At 39.1% G+C, this 22,585-nt stretch overlaps 1 protein-coding gene across 5 annotated transcripts in view; it reads right to left on the bottom strand.

Moving 5' to 3' along the window:
- Positions 1-22,275, bottom strand: part of sbf1 (SET binding factor 1) — a 62,963-nt gene extending 40,688 nt beyond the window's left edge. For all 5 annotated transcript variants that reach the window (XM_008401530.3, XM_008401532.3, XM_008401531.3 and 2 more), the window contains exon 1: positions 22,040-22,275. In XM_008401530.3, coding sequence (XP_008399752.1) covers positions 22,040-22,094 — 55 coding nt within the window. In that variant the 5' untranslated portion in view covers positions 22,095-22,275. The remainder of the gene's footprint in view (positions 1-22,039) is intronic.
- Between the last annotated feature and the right edge of the window lie 310 nt (positions 22,276-22,585).

The following is a 22,585-nucleotide window of genomic DNA, read 5'->3' as shown; positions in this document are numbered from 1 at the left end:
TACCAGCTTATGCATATTTGACTTCAGTTAATAAAAAGGGGACAAAATGAAATCACATACTCTTTATGGCTTCAAAAAATAGTTTTTAATATAGCCCAGTCATGTCCTTATTAATTCGGTGACATTAGAGATGTGCTGATCAGGTTTTTTCTTGCCGATGCCGACTCCGATCACCCATGAGGGTCGATCATCGATACCGATCACATAATTATTATTTTTTTAATCATAAGCACTACGGGTTACATTATGTAGAAAAAGGAACCATGAATTCACCTTCATTTAGACAAAAACTTGTTTTTCATAACTTTTTCCAAGAAAAAAACAAAACAGGCATTGTGCAAATTGTACTGCTATCAGTAATACTATCTTTAACAGACCGAAAACATATGAAGGCTCTTAAGAGGCTAAATAATGCAAAAAGTCAAAATAAAACCTCTCAACATTGCCAAAAATTCAAGTATAAAACTTAACATTCAAAGGCAAATACAGGTTCCATTACAATAAACAATCCTGAGTTACTAAATGAAAACTTCCTGGTAGCATGGCGGCTAGCTGATTGCTGCTAGTTCTTAGTGGCTGTTTCTGACTGAGCGGAGTAATTATGCAGAACAGGGATGAGATTGATTGTTTTTTCAGAGATAATCTGTCTCATGTTAGGACAGCGAAAGTTTTAATACGTATGTAAAATGCATTTTTTAAAAAGTTAGATGCTGCAGCGTTAAGCAGAGGTTTGGTGTGAGAGTCACTACCAGGTGGAGCAGAAGCGGCGCTCCGTCTGTGAAATATTACTACCTGTAGCGTAGCAGCGGTTCAACAGCGAGAACAGAACCAGCGTCTTACATCGCAGCTCGAAGACTTAAATAATTTTGCGGGTTATTTGTTTAGCTTTCTGACCGTCATGCTAATCTGGGTGAATGTTTGTAGCTGTGCGCTGCTTTACCTGCTATCTGATCCTCCATATGTCTTTTTTACTGCAGTGAGTCTCGATGTAGCCAAACTCCATCAAGTATGGCATTGTTTTTATGCCATATTAGATTCGTCGTGTTGATGCATTTTGATGTGCTTCACCTCACGTGCTTCAATTTTCCGCTGCAACACGCAAACTTCCCCATTCACTCAGTGCGATATAGTTCCACATCGGTTAGGATTTGTTGCTGCGCGCTTGCGCAGTGTGAAGGAAAGAGGAGACCAGCTGCAAAGGCAGGCTGCAAAATGAGATGCAAGTGATCGGTTTGTGTGATCGGCAACAAGAGACCGTGATCGGCGATCACACACTTTTTCACGGAAATTGGCCGATTATGATCGGCTGCCGATCGATAGGCACACCTCTAGGTGACATACTTAGAAACTTGCCCTTTTGCACTGTGTACTCTTGGACCGGCATATAATACCATTGTGCTTAAGAATGTGTGGACCATCTTACCTCAGAAGGAACTTAATTGTGTGTTTTCTATTTTGCTTTTGTCTTTCTTTTGATTTCACTCCGTCTTGTTGTATTCATTGTTATAACGTTTGACAGTGTTATTGCCGTCTCATCTCCTTTTGTCAACTTATAATGCAGAAATGCAGAAGATATTTCAGTGAGAGACAGAAGAATGTAACTGTGGACAAGTGTCACAGCAAAAAAAAAAAACTAAGTTAAAAAAAAGGGGGGACAAAATGAGACATGTAGGGGTTTGGTTTAGGGCCTCAGTCCATCAGTTGAAGCTGGAGTGAAGGGAGAAATAAGTAGAAAATGAATGTGGCTGCACTAAGGCAGTTCACACGGGCTGCAGAAACAAGTGAAGCCATAATGTCTCTCTCTGTGTCTGAGCCCAGCTCCCTCCACATTCTGGGCTGGCTTATGGGAAATAACATCTGACCAAAGAAATCCCTTTTCCACAAAGAGACTTGATTACCATTCTGCTTCAAGATGCAAAAAGCATGAATAAGGACAGTGTGTGACATTTTGAATATAACTGCTTCTGGATCTGTATGGGTGGGTGAACCATTACAGACACAACATGGCAGTTTCTACTACTGGGACAGGAATTACTGCGTAACTTTATAATCCAAATTATGTTTATTTATTGATTCATTCACAAACCAAAATTTATTACAATTGGAAAAATGTTAGTTGAATTCAATCTAATTTAATTCTGAAGAGAAATGAAATGTCATAACTCATATCATCCATGTACTTTCAAAGAGTTGCACAGCAGGGAAGGAAGGATCTGGTAGCAGTCAGTTATCTGCTGGCTGAGGCTGACAGCTCAGAATCCAGGCAGCAGAGGCGTTACTTCACAATTACATATCCTGGATGATTCCATCAGTTCTTGGCAAGAACTGCTAATCCACCTCATTTGCTTTTGCTGCTCCTCTTTAAATCTGTCTGTTTGGTCAGAAAGCAGAGCAGAGACACGTCACTGTGATTGATGGAATGGATGGTTTCAATTAGGGGTGCACCGATTGGAGCTTTCTGGCTGATTAGCGATCTTTAAAAAAGTCTGACCTTCCAATCTTGATTCTGGCCAACAATGATTTTTTTTTTTTGTCTCAATGTTGCTAAACATAGCAAGAAAGTCAGTGAATTGGCAGCAGTGGGGTGACCATCGTTAACACAGAACATGCAGACGTGACCTGGGGCGGGTCTGTCCATTAAACCTCTCCACAGGACAGCAAAGGAGACGGCGGCTGATTTTTAGACCTTTGCTGAGGTGGATAAAGATCAGCTTCATGTGTATCAGCCAATCATCAATCTCCCAAACTGATGGAAATCTGGGCCGATTTACCAGTTCATGCTGATGACAAAGCATCAGCATCCAAGACAATTGCCTAACCATGCAGTGAACCAACCAATAAAATTATAAACAGATGTCTAGAGAAAGAACCAATCAGAACTGACGTAGCATAGCTGCTACCATGAGCTATACATTAATACAATTAAATAGAATTTTTAATGTGTCAAATATTTAAAAAAAAGAATAATCACTCAACTCACTCCTACAGATGGGTAAGTAGAGGGTTTTATCTCTCATCAAAAATGTATGATTATTAATGCAATTTTTCCCCCCAAATTATTTAATCTATAAGTACAGAAGGAAACACGTTTTAACCGTTTGCTGCTAAAAGCTACACATTTCAGTGGTTTGTGTGCTGTTGCTGTGGAAATTGCTGCAGCCCTCAGATCCAGTTCTCTAAAGAGGCCATGTAGACAGTTAGCTCCAATCAAAGGTTATTATCATATGAAACAACTCCTGGAGCTCTTTCCAGATTACTGATTCAGAAACAGGTCCAACTGGTCCGTCAACAATTTCTCTCATCGCATCAGCCCATAAAATCTAAAAAAAAAAAAAAAAAAAAAAAAAAAAAAAAAAAAAAGATCAGTGATGGTTGGGTTTCTGAGCCCTGAACATTGAGGCGGTCCTGAAACATGGCAGCACTGGAGGAGAATGACTTCCCAGGAGGTTCATGGCTGATTCTTCTCAACTCTTTGGCTGTCAGTTTGAAGCCGTTTCTTCAGTTAAATATTTCTTTATCTATTTTGCCAGAGGAATGAAGCTACCAAGTAAACATGCACACCATGAAATCAGGCCTTGGTCTCCTTAGACCCCTCCTCACTACACAAATAAGCAATAAATGACAGGCTCAAATCCTGCCAGAATTAGTATCAATCTGGAAAAAATGCATAAATTACCTGTGCACACATTCTATATAAATATGTGGTTTCAAATCATTGATTAGCAGTAAGGCTCTGATCTGACTGGAACTGATCAATTAATCAGGCTCTAAAGACTGGACCTTTTCTGCATTTAGGACTTCTAAAGTTACCTCCCTCAATCTATAACATAATCATTAGCTGGAACAAAGCTGCATTTAAAAGAAACACATGAGACAGCAGTCCTGAACACACCAGGGTTCAAAGAGAGGCAAATTTATTCATACACAAAGTAGCAAACTTAAGATAGGTTTCATGTTTGTGTTCTCTTAACAGTGATTTTATTCATACGTTTTACAAAACCAGCTTGAAAAAACAAACATGACATTCACAAAGTTTAACTTCCATTTCAGAGTCCAAAACAGAAATTGGTGACGGGAGAGTCCATTAAGGTCTCAAAGTCCAACAAATTCACCTGATGAGAAAGGCTAATGTTGCCCCAATACCAGCGACCCCAACAAACGCCATCAGCATGTTCCTCACTGTAGACTCAGGGTCTGATACTCTAAAGAACTCCACAAAGCCCTCCAATGAGTTGTTTTTTGCTAGCCAGTGACCCAAACTCAAAACCTGATCTGGAGGATCTGGAGATGATGGTGAAAAGAAGAAATCTTCAGAAAATCTAGAAAATCATGAACAACCCTGAGCATCCTCTTCATGACAACAATAGCCTCTACAGTCAGAGGCTTCTTCAGATTCGCTGTAGCACAGACCACTGCAGGAGATCTTTCCTGTCCACAATCATCAACCTCTACAATTCTTTCAAGAACTAATTGAATAATATTAGTTACACAGCTTTTAATTCCCTTTAGGACCAATAAAGTATTTTTGAATGTGAATTTGTAAACGTTAATGCTGCTGATGGGTGAATTTGGCCCCAGCTTGTTTGGTGAGGGGCATGTTGAAACAAGGAGCAGCAGAACAACTGACAAGGATGTAAAGACAGAGAAAGATACAAGTTAAGACATTTTTCACCTTCTGATTTATTATCAGCACCACACGTATCCCACAGAGATAGCTGCAGGTTTTCAAACAGCACCTGACTGTGTGTAGAGCTGATCATGATAAGCGATTAGTGTTTCAGAGTCAGCACTCACTGACAGTTTGTGTAATGTGAGAGGAATGTGAAAAGAGTCGAGTGTCCTTGCATGGATATAACATGCAGTTACGAGGCTGAGGAGTTGCATAACAGCAGCAAACACAATGACTGCATTCCGACAAGTTTCAATATTCAGTCTGAAATCTACAACAAACATCTTGTACAGATCTGACCAAAGTTACTTGTTAAAAGTCCTTGAACCCTAAACCGAGTTGATTTTTACCACTTTCTCTAAGTTCTTTGTTAGATATACTCCTGACTTAGTTGAGCTGCTGGATAGTAGCCACAGCTGCCCTGTTTCTACCATGCAGCGGTGCTACCAGACCCTCTGACCAGGGTCTGGTAGCACCTGGGCAGGGTGGGTCAAGAGTGTTACCACGACGACGGAGACAGACGAGTGCTTGAATCGACAACCCAGCGATAATATATCCACCATTGCTAGTATGCAATCAATACTAGAAAAAATATTTATTCAAAACACTAATTCATGTCAAAATTTTTATAAACAGACCTATTCATATTTGCTGGAATTGTCACATTTCTTCCAGCAGCAACAAAGACACTCAGCGCCACCCCTCTTTTCAAGAAATGTTAACATTTAACCTGTCCAGTACATCCAGGATTAAACGTATGCGACCGTGACTCTCTTTAGCCGACAGGGAAAACACAGCAGAGAGCAGACAGCCTGTGAGGAAGACAGACAGGAGAAAAGGAAATGCCTGCGCTAATGTAACAAGCTGACACTAATTTTTGAGAACAACTATAAGGTCAGAGTAGCTCCTGTATTAACAGCCTCCTAGACGACATAAGCTAAAGCTATCCATTTAACAATTAGCCTCCCAGACTGTCCAACGGTGCTTTTCTGTCCGTTTGTGTGCCATCGAGATCCGATTCCCAGTTCAATCACGCAGAACTCCACTCTAACCCTGCAACACTCTGATATGTTTTGGTATGAATAAACCGATAAATAATGACAAAAAGCCATAGTTGTGCTGTTTGGGCCTAGCAATATTTCAAAACCTCATGGTGACCTGTCCTCACTGAATCCGTTGGTGTAAGGCTGAAGTTCAGCCTTACACTGGACACAAAGCTTAGCTCAGTTGTCAAATCCAGCTTTTTTATATCTGAGATAATTAGCTAGAGTAAAACCTTTTCTTTCTTTGCATCACTTTGAAATGATAATCAGTCGGCAACTACTGAAGCTATTAGCTACCCTACTGCTGCTGTTAATCATTAAAGAAAATATTCAACAAAATTATGTGAAAACAAAATTATACATCTATTTGGACTAAATTATTGTTTACACTGGAAAAATCCATATTAATTCATCAATTAATTTATTGTGATAAATTTGTCACGAGAATTTTGATTAATCGTTGTCACGATACATTTCAATGATCAACGTTTAATCACCACACCTGTCTGTATTGTTGGGATTGTTAAGTTTACTATTTTATACACTGTTTATTCAATGAGGGGTTTAATAAATATCAATACATTTTGAAAATATGATTAAAAGCAGTCTATTTAACAATTAGACTGCATTCTAAATAAACTTGACAAAAATGTGACTGGTATGATAAATAAGTATTACAATTTGCTTCTTAAGAAGTATTTGTGTTTGTTGCTGTGATTGCAGTCGCAGCCGTACCACTAAAGAAAGTAGTAATAAATAGTTCTAACATAATCACAGTAATACCATAAAATCTCATAATATGTAAAGTCTACTTCACTTACTGATCAATGTCAGTTTTGAAACAAAAGTAGCATAGAATAAAATGATCCTCTTTGTTCTTCAGTTCTAAAAAATGATTTGCATCAAAAGCAAATTGACGGACAAATGGAAGCATAGTAAAGAAAAGCATTTATAAATGGTCAAATAATATAACTACAGGGCTGAACCAAAGATTCACTACCATAAAGTATAAGAACATTTCACTAAGTGTTATCTTATTTTTATGAATCAAATTATGAAATAGTAGCAATTACAGATTGTTGGAGCAAATTAACTAGTGTGTCTTCCTAAGGGCCAAATAAAGGCCTGAGGTTAGCCTGCTCTGATAGTGACTCTGGATGTCATGTGACCACTGTGCATAAAGGTGAAGGAAGCATGCACCACAGTCACTTTATCTCTGTGTATCATGCTCTTTTGCTAAACCAGACCGCAGCTTCTCGTTCATAGGCTTTTGAACCACAATGACACGACATCATGGCGTTTCCACAGCAACCATAGCAGTTGGGACAAAACAGCTCAGTTTAGACAGTGGAAAATGTCAAACGTTTGATACTGCAGAAAACTACAAATGAAGTATTAAGGATGAACTGAGGCAAGGTTAATTCAGCAGAAAGGAAGATGGGTGACATAATACCTTTATTACAGAATTATTAATACCAATAATAGAGCATTACAAGCTGAATTGAAACCGATTAGATCTTCATAAACACCATTTTTAATTAATTAGTTCATGTTCAAACCCAACTCTTCAAGCTAATCTACCATTTAGGAATCAGCTCCATCTGGCTAGCTCCATAGCCTTGGACACAATGGTGAAAGGAGGGTGGGTGTTGGAGGGGCATTTTCTTTCAGCAAAAGTTCTTCAGCAAACTCACATCCTTCCTCCAAAGCTGCTGCTGCCCCCCTCCCCCTTAATACTCTACCATGCAGAGCCAGAAACAAAATGAAAAGAGAGAAAATGGCCAGCACTGCCTGACTGGACACAATTTAGCTTTTCAAACTTCTTTAAAGTAGGAAAGGCCTTAAAGTTTCACAGTAAGATGTTGTCTGAGCCAAAAACTAATAAACAAAAGGCAGACCTATGAAAGCCCATGTAATACATTCTATCTGCTTTTTATTCTAAATCTAACAGGCCACCCACATTCATCAATGACCATTTACATATACCGTGTGTAATAATAACAAATAAACTTGATTTAGAACAGGACAAAAGATAAATGTCACCATCTGATGCACTGTACCAGATTATAGCATAAGCTAATTCGCATCTGCAGCCCCTTGGCAACACATAACCATTTCCTCCCTCACTTCCTGATATTAAATTAGACTAGATTTTTCACTTTTTAGATCAGCTAGAATTAGCTAAATTATTTCTGTTTGCCACAAGCTTCTCACAACAGTTTGCTGGAAGTCTGGTCTATTTCTTCTGACTGAACCTTCAGCTCTGACACAACATTTCTATGAAACTGAGCTCAGAGCTTTGTGATGGTTACACACAAACATCGACTCTGGCATCCTAAAGCTGCTCTATATCTAATATGATGGTAGACTTAGAGATGAAAGCACTCAATCAGCCCCAAACATGACACATTCACCACCATGCTTGACTACAGAAAAGTAACACATGCCTTTGTACTCTTCACCTAGTTGCCACCACCCACTGTTGATACCATCTGGAACAAACAAATTTGTCTTGGTCTTTGCCACAGGATGCCGTTCCATTGATACATGACCTTAATCTGCTTGTCATCGTCCTTCTGGGACTCCTCCACCGCCACCTCTGCCCATCCGTCTATCAGCATGTCAACATTTGTGAACTAGCTCAAAATACTGGGAACCATAAACCCTGCATAAAGCATTCAGTGGCATCTTTGACTCTACTGGGCCCATCCAGCTATTCTCTGAACCAAACATTTCCAAACCTGAAAGCTAAAATTGAACTCTGTCCTTTAAAAGTTAAAACAAACTAATTAAAAACATACATACACAGAAAATGTATCGTTACCCGAATAACCAGCAACAAACCACATTGTCTCGTATATTAACAGAAATGGGGGAAGGGAGACGAGCAGGAAACATGGCATAAGGCAGTGCATATGCACCTGCATATGAAAGCAGCCACAGGCTACACATCAGGTTAAAGGAGGCACACTCTACTTCTCTGATACACAAACTTACACGCAAAATCAAAGTCACACGGCCTTCGGTGCTTTGATAACCTTATTTCTTATGCAAATATGCATTTCAATTTAATTTTTTAGTTTATCTGACAGGGACAATGCACACAAACATACACCAAAACAAGCAACAGTACATAGCTACAGATAGTTCACAACTCCAGTCCTGGTAGGACATATATGAGCCTAAATAACATACAATTTAAAAATCAAGATACAATAGAAATACATACTTCTTCCTGCCTACATATTTGTGAACAACCTTGCATCCTCCAAATTTATATAAATATGCTTGAACAGTCTCAGTACCTCTGCATCCTCTCACATTCAGCTAACGTACTAAAATTGTAAATATACAAAACTACTATGGGTTCCACAGAAACGGCTGAATGGGAAACGACTGAACAAACAAATAGAAATACTCAGGATATCTGCAGGTTTCAGCAAGTCAAATTTAAGACTGCAACATTTGTGGCTCTTGGCAGCAGCTTTGCGTTTCTCATACTACGGCTCCCGACAGCCTTAACCCCCATAGTGTTGTACTTAAGTTGTTTTTTTTGCACAGAATGTGCCTGGCCTCCAGTGGGTTAGCAACAGAAGGGGGTCAGTGGCGAAAACGAACATACTGCCAACCAGCCACAGATTTGAACTTACCCATAACAGATGAAAAAAAAAGTAACTAGCTATTATGTATTAGTCAGTCAGTGGTGGCCTCAACTGCCTCAAGTTACAGAATGCAATGAAGATGTCTCTGCATTACTAAAGCTTATACCTGACAGAAAAGTCCAGCAGGGAGAAAAGAAAAAATACATATGACAAAAAATAATTCTGCCACGACAAAATGTAATGCATTCAAGGCTAACTTATATCCATTTTCTAAATTTAAGATATACCAGGGCTTTAATTTCAGATAGATGAATTTAGGACTCTACGGATTAGCAGTCATAATAGTTAACAAAAAAACTGTTGCAATATTTATCTACCATTAAGATGTGCATCTGTTTTTCACTTAACAGATTTAAGCATCAGCTTATGAATCTCTCCTCCTAACAAATGAAGACATGAAAAGTTGTCCTGAGGTGCTGGAATCACCCTCTGGATCTGAATGATTGCTTCCTTTGAGCTCCACCACGCTGAGTGTGAGACCCACTGATAAGCCTTTGTCCTGGGAGGAGAGCAGCTAAATTCCCTGAATTCCACCATCACTATCAAAGCTCAGTAAAGAGTGTGTTCTTCTAGCTGCTGCCATATTTAAATCCTTCTTAATCTTTAAAAATCACCACCGGTCAACACTTGTTGATTTTAATCTAACCTTCAAATGTTTGGCTTTGGTGAAGTTTATCATGATGAAGGTGTTGGTGTTGGAAAGTTGAAGTGTGATGTTCTGATTCAGGCTCATCTTCCAAAGTGGTTCATTACCTACAAATATATAAACTTAAGTGTTTTTTTAAAAATATCCTCTCAAGCTAATCAAAAGTTAATCAAAATAGAATTTTACTCTTATTCTGAAGCTTTCTGTTATACCTACAGCGCAGAATAAATTTGCACACAAGTGTTTTGCAAAAGTATTCACATTCACACTTTTGAACCATTTCATTTTCTCTTAGCCAACAACCACAAACACCAGAACAAAAGCAGCAGCACAAGGAAGATTTTGTAATTGCAAAGGAGAAAAAAAGGACTTCAAATGTTTTTACAAATAAAACTGAAACGGGCGGAGTGCTTGTGTTTCATAAGCCTGTTGCAATAAGCATAAATCGCATGATTAATTAAAATGAGCTCCATAATCACAAAAGTCCTAAATGGCAGTTTTGCCTTATCTGTCTGAGCCCAATGAAGAGCAATGTTGCTGCCAAAGACTTCATAATCCAGTTTATTTTTATTTAGTGTTTGATTTGTTTTGTTGTTTTTTATTTTGCATATTTAAAATGTCTTCCAGTTCTGGTGTCAATTGTTCTTTAGAAATGGAAGTTTATTGATCTTTGAGAGTATGTACTTGCATATAATTAATCAGTTATATGATAATTATTAATGAGGCATGTCCCTCTGGAGTCACATGAGGTTCTATGAAAATGGTCTCAAAACAATAATATTATACTTCATCACAATCATTTCTGGGACAATTTATCATCCAGCAAAGTTCATAATAGTGACAGGCCTGGCATTGAAGCTCCTTTTACTCCAGAATAAGAACCAGGGAAATGAACTGATTCAGTGAACAGGCAGCCTGATCTTGGTATAAATGCAGATGTTGTGTGAAGGACTCAGTGTGTGTGTCCATCCTGCAGCCAACAGACGCCCTTCTCCTCTGCGTGTGTGTAAAGGAATGAGGGTGTGAGGGCAGCGCTGCGGGCTTCATCTCCCTCGTTACAACACACACTACAGTACACGGCTGGTCAACCTAAGATTAAAGCTGCATCGTTAAAAATGACAATTATTTTAATTCCCTTTTTCGCTTCTTTAGAAATAGTTTTTCTACACAGCAAAAAGCCCAGTGTTAATTTAACTCTGAAGAGTGTGGACTATATAAACACTGAAAAAGTGTTAATATCAACTCTGTGAGAGTTAACAACATAATTCCCAGTGTTGTTAAATCAACTCTGTAGGAGTTGATGTAACTCCTACAGAGTTGATATCAACACTCTTTCAGTGTTTATATAGTCCACACTCTTCAGAGTTAAATTAACACTGGGCTTTTTGCTGAGTACTAATCTCAAAAATCAAATGGGAACAAGTTTTCCTATTAGAGGAAATGAAAGAGGAAAATGGCTGCATTTCCTAGTCTGTGTGTGAGGTAAATAAAGGTTACCAAGGTAAAGCAGTAAATACTCAAGAGTGCGTGTCAAGCTGCCAGCAATGCCCAAGCAGGCAGCCCATCTGAGCAGAGCTCCTGCCAGCCGACATCTGTGCAGCACAACCATGGCTGTGGCCCAGCACCACTCTGTCCCCATCAAAGCTTCACTGTGAGAATTATTTCTGGAGGGCCTGAATAGCTGCAGCCCTGCTCTGAAGAGGAGGAGGAAGTAGCTGGCCACTTTCAGCACACACACATGTACACACACCATTACCCCAGTGGCCATGGCTTCAGGCAAAGAGCTTTCCATTTCCTCTATTAATCTGGAGGATATTTATCTGCAACTTCCTATGATTTCATCTTTTAGAACCAAAGTACAAAATAAAGCAACAAGAGCAAAACTTGTGGCAGCATTCTAGATACAATGTTCATCATATAGGAAGCTTTGTAAATGCTGCAGGCCTGGCAGAGCAATCAGTTAGTGGGACAGCTTGAGAAATAACTGCAAGGCTGATTGATGTCAAGATTCATTTTTTTCCAAAGTCTGCTTTCAGAGTCATCAAATCAGACTGATCTATATCTACATCTATATAGAGAAACTCTTCTTCTTACATACAAAACCTTTAAAAAAGCTTCTGTGTGTTCCTTTTGTGTCTCTGCTCCATACTCTCAGACTGCAGCCAACTAGCTGCTGTCACTGAGTCGGGTTCAGCTGGAGGGTCATTGCTTTCTACCATCACCACATGCATGTTGGTAAAGACCGCTGCAAAGTCAATGACTCAATGCAATTGGCTGGACTGGCTCACATAGAAAATTACTTGAACACACTAATGGAAGAAACTATGCTTGATTGATCTGTTTTAAGCCAAGAATGTGCATGTTGGATTGAACTGATTCCATTTATGTATAAATCGATTTGGTTGTCTTCGCTACATCAAGCGTACTGAACTTATTATCCATTTTCACATGTTCCCATCTTCTGGGATTTTTGTTCAACTTAAAGAAGGCTGTCAGGGCTTATACTGTAGGTTATGTAGGGTTTCCTCCAGTGCACCATAAGCCTGGTGGGCCTTAGTGGTGCCAGTTAAGTTTGTCTCTCAATGCTGAATATAGCAACTCTAGCTCATCAAGCAGGGCCGGCCCAATGTTTTATGAAGCCTTGAGCAGAATTTGAAGTAGGGGCCCCTCTTCCTGCTAGGAACATCAGGATCCCTAACAGCATTTCAGTGTAGATTTAATGGGATCTGGAAGAGGGAGTCTAGTTGTTTTCTAGAGCTTAAATGCAATCACTGATCATTTTAATTTGCTAAGTATCTACGGTAACAAAACTATCTAACTATTAACATTATTTGCACTTTTTTTTACAAAGTAAACTTGACAACTCCTTAAAATCATAAACTGAAATTGTAAACAATTCAAAGCCTTTTAATTTATCTATGCTGAAACCATTAAATCAAATTTAACAGCATTGATATTCTCAATAACATATGTTACATTTCTATACCTGCGGTTTGTGTTAAAATGTTATCATTTATTGGGCCCCTGAAATCCTGGGGGCCTTAAGCAGCTGCTTAGTTCAATTATGTCTTGGGCTCTAAATGTGATCAGCATTACAAAGTGTTTTAAGATCCAATGACTGATGACTTCATTGGGAAGTGCAAATAACTGATATGTATTTTATTGTATTTTTTGTTTGTTGTTTTTAAGACTCTAGTTGTGTGTTTAAGCATTGTCAACAATGTCTTCCACAAACATAACTACTTAGTAATATTTTACATTTCCTGTCAACATCTTTTAATACAAAAACACGGTGGCCCGACCAATGGGCTTTGCAAGGTTCCTGGGTAAAATTTTGGTTATGTGGGTAAAGTGCAAAAATGTTAGTTCTTAGTTTGACGCATTTGATAATCAGATTTTAAGTGTTGGATCTGATGAGGCAAAATTGGCCTATTTCAATGCCAGGCACATTGACTGATGCATCTCATTGTCAGAAAGAGACACATTTCCCTTACAGAGAAAAGCCTAAGACACACCACTATCTAAGAATAATTGTTATTTTACTCAAAATTTCTGGAGCTCTGGGTTTGGATGTGTGTGTGAACAGATTGCACTCTAAACACAATCAGAGTGCAGCATCCTGATGGGTTTCATGTAACAAGAGATCAACCACTGTCAAGATCAAACTGCAGTGACCATCATCCTCAGAGCACAGCTCACAGATAGAGGTGTGGTCTGTGCGTCTGTCTGTGTGTGTGTGGCTCAGTGCTGCTGCAGACAGCGCCTCACACACACCAACACAAACCAAACACTCAGTTTTTCTGCTTTCCACGCAAGCACAGGGGGACAATCTGGATTCTCGCTTTTAAACACAAGTCTCCCTGGAGTCCTCTCCTCAGCTTCCTGTTTCGGCCTCAGACCATAAATCCAATTGGCTACTGGGTGCTCAACAAAGGACGAATCACTGTCAAAACACACAGGCATGCTGTAGAGTTTCTCAAGAGACTTTTGCAGGAGGACAACACCCTGGCAACTTTGGACTCTCCTCCACCCACAGGCAGCAATGACGGCTCCAAAATCCACCGCTGAGATATTTGTACCTTGGCTGAACACAATGTCAGCAGCAACACGACGCTTTAATGGCACGAAACGAATGCAAAGAGGCTCTGACCCCCAGGCGACAGCTCAGCTTCTCATAGCAGGCATGAACAGGTTACTGGTTTGAGGTTTACCAAGGTTTCAAACAGCTACAAACCACTAAAATGTTCCCAATTACCACTCCCTTATCTTAAAGTCTTTATCAAGCATTGACACAACAGAGTTTCCTACAGCTGACAGTAACACAGCATTGCCCCTCCCACACCTGCTGCTGCACATGTTGGTCAGCTGGCTGAGGCAAGGATACTGCTGCAAACTGGGAAATGCTCTGTCAGTTAAAAAAAAAACTGACAAAGCAGTCAGTTTTTTTTTTTTTTTTTTTTTGCTTAATTATGTTTCTATATTAAAGTAATTAATAAATGTAATTTTTTTTGTATTCAATGAATGCAACAAAAGCAGAAGCTTCCATAATTTTTTAGTCGACCAACCAGCAGGTTATACTATGTTGCACTTCTCTGGGTTTAATCAAAATTAGTTTATGGTATACGGTGGTACTATTGTGATAGCAATAAAAGTGACAAGAAAAAATATTTATGGGGTGCTGTGGTGGCGCAGGGGCAGAGCACGACCCACGTTTGGAGGCCTTGGTCTCCAAATGTGGAGGTAGTCGCAGGTTCGATTCCCGGCCGGGCGACATTTGCTGCATGCATCCCTTCTCTCATTACCCTCTTTCCTGTCGAACTACTTTCAAATAAAGGTCACTAGAGAAATCAAAACCTTAAAAAAATATATTTATGACTTCTTGTCACATAGATAAATGTGATTTGCATCACCAAATAACTATTGTACCATAATGTAAATGAAAAATACTAAAACTAACAATCCCAACAATACGCAGTTTAGTTTTTTTTCTTAAACCTCATCATTTGGAATTCTTGTGACAACAATAAATCAAAAATTTTTATGAGAAATTTATCACAATAAATGATAAACTATTTGATAAATGCCCACCCCTTGTTTAGGAACATATACTACGACTTATTAATGACCAAAAGACAAAATTGTTATCCAAACCTACTATTTTTACTTAAAAACCTGCAATATAAATTTTTTAATTCTAATCAATACAGTTTTCAATTCAGCTCCAACTCACAACAAAAAATGTCTCAAATCACTTTTCAAAGAGAAGTATTTTTAAAAAAGTAAATACAATTTAATTATACAATAACATTAAAAGTCAACAAAGCTCATTCCAAGTTAATGCTAGTTATCAAACCATGTCTCTCCCTGGTAGCATTCACTTCATCCTGAAAGGTAGCAGGTGCACTGCGAGTGTCGCCAAATTTGCATCAATCCCTCATGCTGAGCATGCAAACAGTGACGGTAGAAAGGAAAAGGCCCCTGACAGGTTTAATAAGCAATACTTAATAGCAATCAATATGTTTAATAATTTTAAAAACAGTAGGAATAAAATGATTGCTTCTTTCTTTTAAGTTAAGAAATAAACGTGTTCACATTTTTGTCTTTTGAAACTGTGGAATAGGCTTATACAGGAAAATGTCACACAGTCTCATGCCTAGCTGTTAGCTATGCCAATTATCATTATCAGACAGGAACATTAGTCTAATGAAATGAAAAAATGAGCAGAGGAAGTTGTGTTCCTGTTAGTAGCTGTGCCTTCGTGCAGCAGCGGAGCGGCGATGACGTCAGCTGTGAAGCTGTCAGCGCCTACACTTGTAAAACATTCCACTGGATGACAATCAGCAACCACAGTCACACACAATGACTGGGACAGGATGGCTGAAATATTGAGGCACAAGCGGAAACTCAACTGGACAGACAAAATTCCTCGTATTCTTAGAATCAAGGTCAGCTCCCTATTAAAGCCGCTTTCTGCCAGACTTTATCTCACCGCTACAAACTACTTTTACTAGTTTGTGAATTTTTTTTGACCTAAGAATAAGATATGAAGAAAGTGAACATGTATCCGACAGGGAAATGGCTTCAGGTCTCTGAACAGTGTGGGCTGTACACACAGACACAAGAGCTTTCTACGAAAACTGGAGCCTAGAGGAGAAGTAGAGCCAGGATACCAGCAGGAGCTATTTCTGAAACGACAGGAGCCATGAGGAGGATGTTGGTGCTGCTGTCTGGACAGATGACGTTACCCTGGATACCTGGTGGTCCAGAGAGGGAGGTTGTGTCGGTTGTAGTTCTGGTTATTATACCAGAAAGCGTTTTGCTGTAAACTTCATTTTCCCTGGGATCTGAGTTCACTATTACTTCTTTGTGTTTCATTTAATTAGACTGAAAGAATCAAATGCAAACCTGTTCGTTTTTCCTTCTACTGCAGCTCAGTGTCACTCCCATCGTTCATTTTCAGGGTAACATGACTGATTATTTAGGCCTGCATACATGCTTCCCTGCATCAGCTGTGTAACATGGATTTGTGAGTTTTCTCTGAGCTAAAAACGGAGTCAGCAGCAGATTGGTGGGGTGATGCATGCAGATGTGACAGCTACAGATCGATACCTGAAGATTTACTAGATTTGTTATTGTTCCTACATACAAATCTGGGTAAACAATGTTCTGGCACATTTTACTACTAAACAATTATTTGTTATTTTTAACAAATGAGAATTTTTAAAAATGACAACAATTCTAAACATCTCACTGTGTCAGGAATGCAGGTATTACTTTTCATTTACATTATCAATGAGTGTTTTCATCATTCAACTCAAAGTATGATCAGGAACAGTGTTCTTATCTTTGGCCACTCATGAGAACCTTTGGTGTATTATAACCCTGGAGTGTCTCTGTTATAAACAGGGAGTGAAGCGGAGAGTGTGGGGTCACCAAGAAGACCGCTGGCATCTCCATGTGGTGGCAGCATCATGCACCGTTATGGCTGCACCTCTGAAGTCACTAAACAAGTGATTAGTGTTAAAATTTTACCTTTTATGTCTAAATCTTCTAGAAGAAACCCCTCATTTTGTGTTCATCTTATTTCTACCTGTTCATTTAGAAGTGACCTGTGGTGAAAACAATGGCTGGGAAAAAAAAAACAACCTTCTAGTGATTTTAGGAAGAACACACCTCAAAATATCAAATATTACAAAAACAAACAAAGATATTGTCCGTACAAAATAATGTGTGTTTTTTCTCTTTTCCTTTCCTCCTCTGCTAAAACACAGCACATGTACAGAAGCTCTAATCATTTATCTTTAAACATCAGTCTTACACTGCAATCTATGAGTCAAAGTATAAAATGACAGAATTTAAGAACACCTGTGTTCTACTCAAACAACAAATCTTGGCAAACTACCAATTGGTAATTTTAGCTTCAGGCACTTTGTTCACTTTTAAAGCAGCATTAACGGAAGGATTCTCCCTGCCACAGCACTGAATGCAGAGATTACTGGCTGTTAGAGGATTTTTTTGCACCACCATTTATTAACTATGCACTTAAATCAAAAGCATATTTTTATGAATTTAAGAAGAAATTAGCAAATTTCTTCCCCTTTAAGTAGAATATTGTTTAGTTGAAAACAAATCTAAGTCGGTGACAACATGAATCAACATGTCAGAGCTCAAAGTCAACCAGAAATCCATGTTTAGGTCAAATCTGTCACTAAGACTACAGAATATACACTGCTCAAAAAAATAAAGGGAACACTTTAACATTTAAGTGAACACTGAAGTGTTCCCTTTATTTTTTTGAGCAGTATATTTCTAATTCAGTCTCATTACAATATTACATTAGCTGATTTTATTTATACTACACGTTCATGTTCTATATGTCAATAAAATTAATTAAATATATATCACTAAAACAAATGAACAATAAAGTAATTTATTTTTCCATGGAAAAATAAATATTTTTGTTTATTTTTCCATGTGGTGGATTTCTTGATCTGGGACCCAAGTCCAAATTTAAGACCACAAGCTAGCCAAGTGGTATGGCAATAAAAAAAACCTTGAATATTTAGTGGTGCTAATCTTTAGAATGTTACAAAATATTTTGAAAGCCATTAAGAAGCTGGATCTGCATGCAACACTGGGAGGTGATTCACACAGTGCTTCTTTATCTTTACAGTATCTGCATAGGCTGCTAACATTCTAGCAGTACAATATTAGAAAGCCATGTTGTATTATCAGCACTATTATTGCTGAATATTGGGATGGTGACATCTTTGTTTCTCCTCATTTCAATGTTTCCATGTTTCTCTGTGACTTCACACTGTGGCTGCTGTCATCTGTATCAGGAAGTCAAACTAACAAAATCAATACATGATCAACTATAATATCAATGGGAATATAATAGTCAACAAATCTTGCATACAGTCTTACTATATTCACTTTTCACACAAATCAAGTCATGGCAGCATATTTGCAGTATGTTGCACATCCTCAAATGAGACATTCAATAAAGTTGCTGAATATTCAATGTTTTCCCAAAACAGTGCAGCCTTGTGTGTGTCAGTATTTCAAGTAAAAAAAATGGCAGAGGGGTGGCTGGTGGCTGAACAACAGACACAGCTCCCATAAACATGGGCTGTAGTTCTCTATGGAAAGGTCCAGGGTACAGATCCAGACCTTCAGAACTTTGCTGAAAGCCCTCACTCTTTTCTCTCCAGCCATTTCCTGTCTATACCTTCAAAGTGAAAAGCACCACAAGAATAAGAGATAAATGCAAAAACATACGGTAAGTTTTTTATCCACCAGCCTCAAAAAGCAGCTGACAGGTCAATGGCACACTGTAGTGCAAGGAAAAACACCTGATGGAAGACCACCAGTCACCGATTGGCTTAATGGAGACTTAACTTTAATAACCAGAAGAGGCAGAACATGTCTAAAAAAGAGCAACAGATTTTCAGATTCGTGGTAAAAGTACCTGGTGGAGATCCTTCATTAAGTTAAGAAACAAGGTTATCAGTCTGAACAATACATGTCATATTTCTCAACCAAAATACCAAAAGGTAAGTCAAAGTGTGTGTGAAGTCCATTTTTAAAATCCTGGTTAATATTTTGGGAGCATGCTTTCACTAATAAAATACCAGCCTGTTTCATCTGTTCCATCATGAACAAACATAATATAGACCTGATTTACCTTTACATAAATGTACATTTAAGTATCAACAGATCCAAACATATTCTGATCATCTGATCAGGCCTTTTTCCTCTGCTTTTTGTCCTGGTGTTGTTGAGGCAACGCTGAATAAACCGCAGCCAACGTCAGCTCTACAGATACAATCTGCCCTCACGGCTTCAATTGTATTTATATCTGCAAGAGTGAGAATTACATGGTAGGCCTCAGAATGAGTCTAATATATATATATATATATATATATATATATATATATATATATATATATATATAGAAGAGGCAGAACATGTCTAAAAGAGCAACAGATTTTCAGATTCGTGGTAAAAGTACCTGATGGAGATCCTTCATTTAAGCTAAGAAACAAGGTTATCAGTCTGAACAATACATGTCATATTTGAGAAGCTTTCCCAACCAAAATACTATTTTGGAAAGCTGACAGGTCAATGGCACCTGTCAGCCATTGACCTGTCAACGGCTGACAGGTCAATGGCTGACGTATATATACGGTAAAAACTTACCATATATATATATATATATATTCACATCCTCGTCATCTTCAGAGATGCTAAAACAGGAATCCAGGCTATGAATAATGAACATTTAACACTGCAACTGGAAGACATTGTAAATATCCAAAATTAGTAATCAAAACATCAGAAATAAATAAAAAGAATGATGAAGTCTCTAAACAAAATGGTCCTTCAAACAAAGAACTACTTGAGAATAATACATTGGACTGAAGATGTTTGGCATGCAGTATTTTTGTATAAAGAGAGGGAAAAACAAAAATAATAAATCAGACAAATGGAAATTATTGAGCTTGTTTTAATTTATCATGTGATTAATTGGTTTATCTCGTATTGGGACAGACCTACTACCAGTTACACTTGCAGCCCTGCATTTACACAGGTGTCACTAAATATGTCACTTAAATAATCAACTAATATTTATTAGCTCAAGCTGTTTTTTTTGTTGTTTTTTTTTTACAATATTGATATTACTGTGATCTTGTAAAACAATAAAGTTGAATATATTGCGCAGCTGTATTTTCTTTGTTGACACAATTTTCTCAAATCTACATTGTGTTCTCATATTAAGCTCCAGGGTTCTGCTGCAGTCATACAAAACACAATTTGAAATTTGACTGGAAACAGATGAAAATTGAGAGAAAAAAATCAGCATAATACAAAAACTCTATACTGTGATGTCACTAGAGGGGCTTGTGTTTGGGTATGTATTTTACTTATCTTGAGTAGATAATCTTTTAGAACAAAACAGCAAACAAATGACTCCAACCTGTAGAAGGGACATTCTACATCTAAAGTGAGTGTGACTGATTTCATGACCAGCTGTAAACTTCCAAAGCAAAATCAGCCACATTATGCCATGCAGCCTCACAGGCCCAAGGCTGGAGTCGGTGGCTAGGCTGGGGGACTGCACCTCATGTCTGATCCAAGCACCATTTCTCCACATTAGGTCTGACACTGACAGCAGATCAGTTCGGTCTGATCTCCACATCACACAAAACTCTCTGCAACTACAGATGAACCACAACATAATGCTGTGATCTAGAAACCTAACAGCGAGTGCAGCAAGTTGAAACACTGAGGCAGCAGCAGCACAATGCCAACAATCATCATCAAGCGTAAGTGTTGTGTTTTACAGGCTCTGAAAGCTGTTCTCCATTAAGACCACTGGGTCTTTTAATGCATGCTTCCCAGATGCCTTTAACAGGCTCGCTCTACGCCGCACTGCCTTCAAGCTGAGTAGAACAGGAAGGAAAGCTTCTGCAGCGCTTGCAGTGTCCACCTTAGAACATCCTGTGTTCAGCCCCTTCTGTAACAACTACAGCATAAGAGGCAATGCGTCACCTCATGCAACCAAGAAAGTGATGCCTGCTGCTGTTGCATCACCGATAAAAGCCAGTCCCTCTGCCTGGTTTTAGCCACAGGGGGACTTGTCATGTTACAATCTGCCACTTAATAAATCATAAGAAAAACTCCACTCCAATGGAAACTTCTAACCATGTTACAAGTTGCATTCTTCCATGGGATGGGCGAGTTGAATATTTCATGATTAAACGGTCCATTATACTGCTAAGATCTAGGCCAAGGCTAAGACTGAATGAAGGGAGGGGGGCTCAGATAACGGTCCAAGCCCCGTCCCAACAACACAAGGGAGCAGAGCTCCGGCGCGGGAGGGGGGTCAGGGAGGGGCCAAGCCATCTAGGTTAATCCACACAAACACATACAAAGAAAACAATAAGCAACTCCGACAAGTTTTTGTGCTGGGGTTGACTCCAGTAGCGGTTTGCCGTCTGCAGCAGCACTGAAAGCTCCCAACAGTTTGATTCGAGCGTTTCTTTCTGAAAGTGCCCTGCTGTTTTGTGAAGTGCCCAAAGTGATGCTTGTAAAGAAAAACAGCAGGAAAATGGTGAATAAATGCGAACCAAGTTATATTCAACTCTACATCTAGGTTATTGTTAACTCTTGGCAAATGAAGATACTGCCAAGTTTACAGAAAAAAGAATGGCTGTTTTAGTAGCGATAAAGCCTGTTTCAAGGCAAAGACTTCCAGCAGAGCTGTGATTTCAGTGTCTTCCCCCGTCAGAAATGCGTGTCAACACTTGACAGCGTCGCACTGAAGTAAGCTAATCCCCCTGAGGCCTACGAGTCCCCGGCCTCAATTTGACGGCTTAGGCTGCTGACAGCGCCTAATATTGGTCAGCTATAAATGGCGTACAGGCCGGTCCCCGCCTCCTTACCCGCCTTCTATTTACTCACAGCTAATAATACGGCGTTAAGGCTAACAGGGCTGGCTAACTGGAGCACCAACCTCGGTTGTCGAGATCGTAACCGACCACAACAAAGTAGTCCGCGAGCCTGGCCATGTTCAGAGCTCAGGGCGACAGGCCGTTCTCACTGAATCCTCTGGTTTCTGGGCCGTCAATAGTCCATTTACGTGCTGCCGGCGATAGAAACATCCTGGGAGACAGTAGCATCCTTCCAGCTGCACTCCGCCGCCATACTGTCAATTTGCCTTGCCCTGACAGCCGAGAGCCGTGCGCCTGCGCACTGAGGGACTACTAGGGAGGGGCTGTTCTGCAAGAATGTCCCATGTGGGGAGCCGAACCAATTAAGAGACCAAAAGTCTGACCAAAGCCTATGATTAAACCGGTTCAGCTTCAACTAGGCCAGCGATGCAGAGGTGAGGGGTAATGTCGGGTTTCAGAGCCTCTAAAGAAAGAGAACCAATAAACGATAAGACAACGCAAGTTTTTTTTGCATAACTTTATTCACAATTCTCTAAAGGAAATTAAAAAAAAGTTAATGACAATTAGAATAACAACAATTCAGAGTAACTCATTTATTTGGCACATAT

The sequence above is a fragment of the Poecilia reticulata genome, chromosome 23, assembly GCF_904066995.2.
Source record: "Poecilia reticulata chromosome 23, P_reticulata-male-v2, whole genome shotgun sequence".
Classification (NCBI taxonomy): domain Eukaryota; kingdom Metazoa; phylum Chordata; class Actinopteri; order Cyprinodontiformes; family Poeciliidae; genus Poecilia; species Poecilia reticulata.
This window is presented reverse-complemented; position numbering and strand designations above follow the sequence as displayed.